Source organism: Pseudophryne corroboree, chromosome 4 (genome assembly GCF_028390025.1).
Source record: "Pseudophryne corroboree isolate aPseCor3 chromosome 4, aPseCor3.hap2, whole genome shotgun sequence".
In the NCBI taxonomy this organism is placed as follows: domain Eukaryota; kingdom Metazoa; phylum Chordata; class Amphibia; order Anura; family Myobatrachidae; genus Pseudophryne; species Pseudophryne corroboree.
In genome coordinates, this window is record NC_086447.1 from 227252545 (window position 1) to 227262896 (window position 10352).

At 47.7% G+C, this 10352-nt stretch overlaps 1 protein-coding gene across 2 annotated transcripts in view; it reads left to right on the forward strand.

The window, feature by feature from the left end:
- The window catches only part of HPS3 (HPS3 biogenesis of lysosomal organelles complex 2 subunit 1), a 113858-nt gene extending 104414 nt beyond the window's left edge, over positions 1–9444 (forward strand). For both annotated transcript variants that reach the window (XM_063915954.1, XM_063915955.1), the window contains one exon: positions 9244–9444. In XM_063915954.1, the coding sequence (XP_063772024.1) occupies positions 9244–9371 (128 nt within the window). In that variant the 3' untranslated portion in view covers positions 9372–9444. The remainder of the gene's footprint in view (positions 1–9243) is intronic.
- Positions 9445–10352: the final 908 nt, after the last annotated feature.

Consider the following 10352-nt stretch of genomic DNA (forward strand, 5'->3'; position numbering starts at 1 on the left):
GCCTCATATCTTCAAGATCATGCCATTCAGGTCCAGTCGGACAATGTGACGGCAGTAACGTACATAAACCGACAGGGCAGAACGGAAAGCAAAGCAGCAATGTCAGAGGTGTCAAGAATTCTCCTCTGGGCAGAAAAACGCTGTGATGTTGTCAGCAGTCTTCATTCCGGGAGTAGACAACTGGGAAGCAGACTTCCTCAGCAGACACGACCTGCACCCGGGGGAGTGGGGCCTGCACCCGGAAGTGTTCAGGTGCTTGACACGTCGATGGGGATATCCACAAATCGACATGATGGCCTCTCGTCTCAACAAGAAGCTCAAGCGGTATTGTTCCAGGTCGAGAGACCCACAGGCAGTGGTGGTAGACTCTCTGACGACTCCATGGGTCTATCAGATGGTGTACGTGTTTACTCCACTTCCTCTGATCCCAAGAATTCTCAAAAGAATAAAAAGGGAAAAGGTTCCAGCAATACTCATTGCTCCGGACTGGCCAAGAAGGGCCTGGTACGCTGACCTTCTGGAGATGCTTCTTGAAGATCCGTGGCCTCTACCTCTTCGCAAGGATCTTCTGCAACAGGGCCCGTTCGTCTATTAAGACTTACCGTGGCTACGTTTGACGACATGGAAGTTGATCGGCTGATTCTAGCCAGGAGAGGGATCCCTGACAATGTTATTCCGACTATGTTCCAAGCCAGGAAGGGGGTAACGTCTAAACATTACCACCGTATTTGGAAGAAATACGTCTCTTGGTGTGAGAGCTGAAATTATTCTGCAGGGAATTTCATCTGGGACATTTCCTGCTTTTGTGCAGGCAGGTGTGGATGTGGGCCTCCGGCTGGGCTCCATAAAAATAGGATTTTGGTACCTACCAGGTAAATCCTTTTCTTTGAATCCATAGGGGGCACTGGAGTACTCTAGGGATATGGACGGCTTCAGCAAGAACAGGGCACTGAATATTTAAATTTAGAACTCTCCTCCCCTCCATATCCCAGAGTACCTCAGTGTTTTTTACTGAGCCGAACAGGAGCTATAGAGAGGTTGACAATGGAGAATTACATATAACATAACGGACAACAATAAAGTTGACACAGAACATTACTGACAACTAAACAGTTGACACCATAACCGATAGAACTTGAAAATTTGAACCAGTCGGTGAGAGTGTGTTACCATAAGATCCCCTGAACTTACCACAAACCTGGTAAAACTGCTCTGGGTGGGCGTCCAGTGCCCCCTATGGATTCAAAGAAAAGGATTTACCTGGTAAGTACCAAAATCCTATTTTCTTTTTCATCCACTAGGGGTCACTGGAGTACTCTTGGGACATACCAAAGCTTCCCCCGTGGGCGGGAGAGCTGTTTGGCACCTGTAACACTAGGCGGCCAAAGCGAGATGCTGATGCCGCAAACGTATCAAACTTGTAAAAGCGCACAAACGTGTGCACTGATGACCATGTAGCCGCACGGCAAAGCTGCGTCGTAGAAGCCCCACGACCAGCTGCCCATGAAGTTCCCACAGAACGTGTGGAATGAGCTGTAACTGATGAAGGTAAGCCTGACGTATGGTCAGTTTAATCCATCTGGATAAGGTCTGCTTAGAAGCTGGCCAACCCATCTTGGCAGCATCATAGAGAACAAACAACGTATCCGTCTTACGAACTGTAGACGTTCGGGATACATAAACGCGTAGTCCACGTACCACATCCAAAGTTCCAGAATCTTCTGTTAACACAGGAACTACTATTGGTTGATTGATGTGAAAAGATGACACTACCTTTGGTAGGAAAGCGGGATTCGTCCAAAGTTCCGCTCTGTCATCATGAAACACCAAATACGGTGGCTTGCATGACAAGGCACCCAAATCTGAAACACGCCTTGCCGAAGCTAAGGCCAGTAGAAAAATTGTTTTCCAAGTGAGAAACTTAATATCAACTTGTTGTAAGGGTTCAAAATATGAAGACTGTAAGAAATCTAAAACCAGATTCAAGTCCCATGGCGCTGTAGGTGGAATGAATGGAAGCTGTACGCTGTGGACACCTTGTAGAAAAGTGTGTACAGATGGCAATAGAGCCAATCCTCTTTGAAAGTAAATTAACAAAGCAGATACCTGCACCTTTAGTGTAGATAAACGCAGTCCTCCATCTAACCCCGTCTGTAGACATAACAAAAGACGGGATAACTTGAAAGATGATGTCGGAAACTTCCGAGCTTCACACCAACCTATACAGGCACGCCAAATTCTGTAATAATGAGCTGCCGTAACTGGCTTCCTAGCTCGTAACATGGTTGGTATAACAGATTCTGGAATGCCCTCTCTTCGTAAGAGGGCGGTCTCAACAGCCACCCCATCAGACGCAGCGGCGCTAAATCGGGGTAAAGGAACGGACCCTGTTGTAACAGGTCCGGACGTAGCGGGAGCGGCCAAGGATCGTCTGCGAGTAGTCCGCGGAGATCCGAGAACCAAGCTCTCCGAGGCCAATGAGGCGCCACTAGTATGACTGTGGCGGACTCTCTTTTAATCCGTTTTAGCAACAGAGGGAGCAGCGGAAACGGTGGAAACGGATACACGAGGCTGTACGGCCACGCGATTGTGAGAGCATCCACCGCCACAGCCTTTGGATCTCGCGTTCTGGTCACATACTGGGGCGTTTGGTGATTGTGGCGAGATGTCATCAGGTCCACTTGAGGGTAACCCCACCTCTGGACCAACATGTGAAACACTTCTGGATTTAATGCCCATTCCCCTGGATGAAAATCCAGACGGCTGAGATAATCCGCCTCCCAGTTGTCCACTCCCGGAATGAACACTGCCGACAAAATCACTTGGTGATGCTCGGCCCAATTGAGGATTCGAGCTACTTCCCACATTGTCATGCGGCTTCTCGTTCCTCCTTGTTTGTTGATGTATGCGACCGCCGTCGCGTTGTCTGACTGCACCTGGACAGTCTGAGACCGAAGCATGTGCACTGCTTGTCGTAGCACATTGTAAATCGCCCGGAGTTCCAGGACATTTATAGACAGCAATATTTCGTGATCCGCCCAGAGACCCTGGAGCTGACAAGTTTGAACTACAGCTCCCCAACCTCTGAGACTCGCGTCCGTCGTTAGAATCATCCAATTCCAGGCGCCGAACCGTTTCACTGCGGTTAGATTGTGTACTTTGAGCCACCAGAGTAGAGATACCCTGGCCCGTGGCGACAACCTCACCCTGTGGTGAATCTGCAGATGCGAGCCCGACCACTGTGCGAGCACATCCAGTTGAAAAGGACGTGAGTGAAATCTTCCAAACTGAAGCGCTTCGAAAGCCGCCACCATTGTGCCTAAGAGGCGAATGCAGAAATGTACCGAGACTGTGCGTGGCTTGCGCACTAATTGTACCAGATGACGAATAATCTGTACTTTCTGTTCTGGTAGGTAAATTCTTTGATTTACCGTATAGAGAATCATACCTAGGAATTGAAGTCGTTGAGACGGAATTAGATGTGATTTCTTGAAGTTGACAATCCAACCGTGCTGAACTAGTACATAGTACGTTAGCAACGCATGTTGGAGGAGCATCTGTTGAGACGGAGCTTTGATGAGCAGATCGTCCAAGTACGGAACTATTATCACTCCCAGGGATCTGAGATGAGCTATCATCACAGACATGACCTTGGTAAATACCCGAGGCGCTGACGAGAGGCCAAACGGTAGAGCCTGAAACTGGTAATGGTTCTGCCGTATCGCAAAACGCAAGAACCTCTGACGAGGTGGCCAAATCGGAATGTGTAAGTACGCATCCTTGAGATCTAGTGCAATCATGAATTCCTGTGGCTCTAAACCTGCAATTACTGACCGCAGAGATTCCATTTTGAATCAGTAGTGAGTGACGTACTGATTGAGACCTTTTAAGTTCAATATTGGCCTGACGGAGCCATCCGGCTTTGGTACCACAAACAGACTGAAATAATAACCCTGACCTTGTTGGTGTACAGGGACCGGAATCAAAACTGCTGAATCCAGCAGGGACTGAATGCAATTTGCAGAACCTTCCTCTTGTCATCCGACAGAGGCAGTCCTGTCTTGAAAAACCGCAGTGGCGGGAGACAGTCGAATTCTATTTTGTAACGTTTTAACACTAAATTGCGGATCCACCCATCTGTGGATGTCTGGAACCACTCCAAATGGAACGTCTGAAGGCGTGCTCCCACAATTGGAGATCCGAGATGGGCTGGGAGCCCGTCATGCCACTGGCTTGTCGGTGACCTTAGCGTCCTGACGACTGTTTGTTGGAAACCACGTCCTCGACCGCGTCTACCAGGCGTGGCTGTTCCTCTACCACGGCCTCGAAAGGGCTGAGGTCTAAAGGATTTGAACGCCGGGCCAGAGTATTCCCGTCTAGGTACCGTTGGAGGCAATGGTAGGAAAACAGACTTTCCTCCCGTGGCCTCAGAAATCTATTTGTCCAATTCAGGACCGAACAACTTCTCGCCACCGTAAGGCAACGCCTCCATACCTCTTTTGACCTCTGCCTCCGCTTGCGAAGAACGCAGCCATAGTGTTCGTCGTGCTGTAACTAGCGACGATGAAAGGCGAGAAGTGAGCTGACAGACGTCAGTAGAAGCTGTACATAGATAATCAGCAGCTTCCCAGATTTGATCAGCGAGAAGTATAAGGCAGACTTGAGTCCTGTTATCCATACCATTAGCGCCTTAGTGACCCAAATACCAACCAACCCAGGTCTAAGCAACACTCCTGCTGCTATATACATGGACTTTAGCATAGCTACTATATTACGGTCTGAAGGGTCTTTAAGCGTAGTAGCAGTTGGTACTGGTATGGTTAATTTCTTTGTAAGTTTAGACACAGACGAATCCACCAATGGCGGATTCCCCCATGTAGCCGTCACAGACTCTGGAAACGGGTAGCGAGACTTAAATCTGCGAGGTATAGAAAACCGTCTATCTGGATTCTTTCGTGTTTCCAGTAACATCTTATTAAGAGATTCTGAAACAGGAAAACACATTGGAGATCTCTGTCGTTTAGGAAAGATGACTACATCACTTGTCAGAGGCTCCTCAGTTTCTGTAAAGGTCAGAGACTGACGCAACGCTCTGATGAGATTATCAACGCCTGGGCTGTCAAAAACCTCACTATCTGACTGCTGGTCTACTTCGCGTCAGAATGCAACATAGCAGAAACTGGTAAATCATAAGACAGATGAAATTTATCCCTTCTACCCAAGGTGGACTTGGACCTTTGGCAAAGCTGAGACCCCACCGGTAGTTCTAGCGGTCTCACCCTAGACTCAGATCTTGCCGATTCCCGCTCTTGTCGAGTGGCGGCCAATTCTGAGTGCAATCCAGCCATGACAGCTGCTAATGGAGGGTCCGGGGATGACACCGGCATTGAAATTGTATTTGTAGTCTTACAGACATTGCAGTGAAACTGCTTTTTAGTTACTGCTGGTGCCTTACTCATTATGCAGACAGACAACACAATATACAAAGACAGACAACTTGCACGACTCAGTAAAACAGTACTAAGGTGTCTCTATATATATATATATATATCTGGCCAAGAGCAGTGCACGTGGCCAGTACTATATGAAATCTGATCCCAAATTCCCACTAACACCCCTGCGCCTCCGGTGGAGTGGAGATGTAGTACAGGAACGTCTGGAATCACAACAGGAAGAACAGGAAAGCATGGTTTAAATGGCCACCATGCCATGCTTACAGGTAAAACAGGGTATAACATTTTTCAAACAGATATAACCTGGGATCATCCTGCTAAACAAAGGCTTAATAGCCTATCCGTCTAATAACCCAGCGTTTCAGACTGCTGCTGCTATGGGCACAATCTCCTCCCTTGTGTGTGCTTCCTCCCCCCCCCGTGCTCCGTGTACCGCTGCCTATTCCAGTGGGGAGCGGGTACACGGAGCCGGGGACCTTACATGCGATGGCAGAGGGACATGGTAGAGGGAGCGGGCATCCGGGCAGCGGATAGCGGGAGCCAGGGAGCGCGCTGCATACAGCCGTGGAGCGGCGGCTATGTGTGGCAAGTGCGGCCGGCGCGGCTCTGGGAGTGGCGGGAGGCGGCTTACATAGCGGCGGCGGGTGCTCACATAGCGGCGGTGTCCTGGCAGCGGCGGCGGGCGGCTCACATAGCGGCAGGCGGCGCTTCCCAGTAGTGTCCCCACACAGCGGGGCGGCAGCGTGAGCTGACCGCCCCGTCCCCAACAAACCTGGACGCCTGTGGTGAGGGGCTATGACAGGGCTTCTTCTGTAAGCTCCGTCCAGCCTTTCCTGCAGGTAGGCCTGCACCTGGCAGTGAGGGAGCTCTTTTCAGAGAGGCCCGACACGCCACAGCTGCTCGTAGCAGCTTCCACGATCCCGGACCCCACGCCTATTGGAGGGGGGGGGAAGGGATGTGGAAAATGTAGTTAAAAAAGAAAAATCAAAAATAAAAATTCAAAAGTAGTGTGGAAAACCACACAAGCCCTGTTGCTACTATGAGCACAGAAAAAACACTGAGGTACTTTGGGATATGGAGGGGAGGAGAGTTCTAAATTTAAATATTCAGTGCCCTGTTCTTGCTGAAGCCGTCCATATCCCAAGAGTACTCCAGTGACTCCTAGTGGATGAAAAAGAAAGTCCAGATTTCGGACTTAACCATTTTCTTTCAGAAACAATTGGCTTCTCTCCCTGAAGTCCAGACGTTCTTGAAAGGTGTTCTGCACATCCAACTTCCCTTGGTGCCTCCCACGGCACCTTGGGATCTCAATTTGGTGCTGCAATTCCTCCAATCGGACTGGTTTGAACCATTTCCGAAGGTAGACATAAAATATCTTACGTAGAAGATCGTCACACTGTTGGCCTTGGCTTCGGTGTGTCGGAGCTGGGGGCGTTGTCTCACATGAGCCCCTATTCAATTTTCCATGAGGATAATGCTGAACTCAGAACTCATCAGCAATTTCTTCCTAAAGTGGTGTTGGCGTTTCAAAACAACCAATCTATTGTGGTTACAGACACCTCTGCTCCTTCAAAGTCTTTGGAAAGGCTTTGAAGGTGTCTGTAAAGAGAACAGCTCGTCACAGAAAATTGGACGCACTGTTTGTTCTTTATGATCCTAATAAGATTGGGTGTCCTGCTTCTAAGCAGTCAATTGCACGCTGGATTAGGCTCGCTATCCGGCATGCTTTTTCCACGGCAAGCTTGCCGGTTCCAAGATCTGTACAGGCCCACTCTACTAGGTCGGTGGGTTCTTCTTGGACGGCTGCACGTGGTGTCTCGGCTTTACAGCTCTGCGGAGCAGCTACTTGGTCGGGTTTGAACACGTTTGCTAAGTTCTACAAGTTTGATACTTTTGCCTCTGAGGACCTTCAGTTTGGTCAATCAGTTCTGCAGGAACCTCAGCACTCTCCCACCCGGTTTGGGAGCTTTGGTACTTCCCCATGGTACTAAATGGAACCCCAGTATCCTCTAGGACGTAAGAGAAAATAGGATTTTAATTACCTACCAGTAAATCCTTTTCTCATAGTCCGTAGAGGATACTGGGCGCCCGCTTGGTGCTTCATTCATCCTGCACTGTTACTTTGTTAAGTATGGTTGGTTCAGCTGTTGCTGTTCCTGTTTCCAGTTGGGTTAGCGTAGCTTTCCTATTGTTTGTGTGTGCTAGTTCGGAATCTCACCACTATCCTTTTTTTATCCTTCTCTCAAAGTATGTCCTCGGGCACAGTATCCTAGACTAAGTCTGGTAGGAGGGGCATAGAGGGAGAAGCTAGCCCACATTATATCATTCTTAAAGTGCCCATGGCTCCTAGTGGACCCGTCTATACCCCATGGTACTAAATGGAACCCCAGTATCCTCTACGGACGACGAGAAAAGGATTTACTGGTAGGTAATTAAAATCCTATTATTATTATTTTGCATTTTATTCAATTTTTTCATGCTTTACAATCCACGTGGAATACGATTGGGAATATTAACCTCGCCCAAAGCATGGGGAGTGAAGCGATACATTAATTGGGGTTTCACGTGCTTTGACGCGAAAACGGTGCCTACCATTTCATGTGTCAACCTTTTGACCCTGTCGACCTAATGCATGTGACCTAATGAATGTAGACCTTATTCATGTAGATCTGATAATCATATTTTTTAACTACAGTGCTCACACTGATCAGAAGAAGGTGCCTTATAATAACACATTTATTGAAAGATAATGTAGAAAAACAAAAGAAGCCTCCTAGGTAAGATAATACAATCACCAAAGGGATTTTCACAACATCTCATAAATACCGGATTTAAAACCCGTCTCCCCAAATATCCCAGCAGAGTCCCCAAATCCCATCAGAGGGCGTTACTAGAGTTTAATACAGGGGATGTAGTTATGTGACTGTCTGCATCCCGAACCCTGAAAATCCAACTAAAGGGACTATTCCCACTTGAGCCCGCAAGGTGCTTCGTTCCCCCCTGCCGGCATTCTGCGTCCGGTATTGCGGCGTTGGTAACACAGCCCCAAATCTAATACAGTTTCTACCAGGATCTCAGAATAACAACTCCAGCAGACTCTGCAGGGTCCGGGCACTCGGCCATTGCGCTTCACCAATATGGTGGGGTTCCGGAAACCATGTCCTATGCAGCTTATAGGGATATGCTAGTGGACCTCCTGGCACCTTCAGAATACTTGTTGCCCAAGCTCTGCTAGCATAACCAGCTCCTGCTGCTCTCACTTCTCTGGTGCTGCCAAAAACACACATCTTCAAGCAGCACAGCTTTCCAAATACCGACACACCTTCCCCCAGCCCCTCTACCCTTATAAAATCATTCCGGTCACCAACCATGGCCAGCAAAACAAGAAATCCCAAAGGAGAATGCTGGGAGGTGTAGTCATACTGGGTAGTAAGTGCTAAAGAGATGTTTCAAAGAAGCATGCTGGGATATGTAATCATACTAGACCAGTGATGAATAACCTTGACACCCCAGCTATTGTTGAACTACACATCCCAGCATGCCCTGCTACAGTTTTGCTATTTGGCCATGCTAAAACTGATGCAGGGCATGTTGGGATGTGTAGTTCAACAACAGCTGGAGTGTCAAGGTTAGCCATCGCTGTACTAGACAGTAACTACTGGGTAGACAGAAAGTCCCAGCAAAACCTCTGCTCAGAGGAGAGACTACCCAGAACAATAGATCACCTCTTTAATTGTTGTAGTACTGACAGTAACTACTGCTTGTCTTTTGTGTGTTCATCTTGTTTTAGACACTTTGGAGGTGATTGCTGTGGAACTTGACCTTCATGACTTTCTGACTGTGCTGCCTGATGATGGAATTGCAGCATTTTTTTTGCCTTACCTTGTAAACCAAAGCAAAGGAAAGCTTGTTGCTTGAATCATCCACCTGCTTTGTATCCTACGCAGAGTGGATTGTGAGATCTGTGGAGTGCAATAAACTACAGAACAACCGTGTGCCTACATTTTTTATAGTTATATAAATAATGAGACCCAGTTGGTGAAATAGGAAAGTATATGGTGCTTAGTGCATTAATGTCCCTGTGAGCCCTTGGTTGCCCAGGAGTGTACCAGTATGGTGATAGCTGACTTCTGAACCTAGCTGCATACTGTAACATGCTGTCCCATGTCAGTAATCTCCAGACAGCAGAATGCTGAGCTACAATAACTAAATGGAATGCAATAGCCAGCTTCACCCTAGAGTCCAGCTATTCACAATAGAGTCCAGCTATTTGCATACTGCTCATACTATATTATATTTTCTCTTCTGTAGAAACAGTGCACAGAGGCATTTTTTTAATGAATACAAAGGACCTGATTATGAGGTTGAAGTTACACCTGCCACTTAATACTAATGTGCTACAAAGCCCTTCTCTGGTGTACATCCATGTGTCCGAATGAGCGTGGACCGAGACGTCCAGTTTGATCATCTTTATATGGGGCAATCGTGCATGGTACATCTTTACTCACACCATTGGCCACACTGGAAACTTGCCTAGGCTAGATTCAGAATCTCCATCAGAGTATGGCCTCCTATGTAAATGATTCTGCAGCTTTTTCCCAACCACTATCGGTAACACACCTGCGACACTAGCATAAGACGCAGTATCTCAATACATCTGATTAGACACCCCAGTCACCACTCAGGAATGCCCATACTTTTCCAGTACACTTCAGCTACCTTGCATCTAAATCTGTACTATGACTGTGTAGGTACAAAATCGGGACACGTGCAGTGCGACTCAGATGCATGCACAGATGAAAAATTGCTCCACAGATATCACTGCTGTGTCCGACTAAGAATCAGGTGCATAATGCACAATACTATTAATTACCTTAGCTTTGTGGTGTTGTCCTCCTC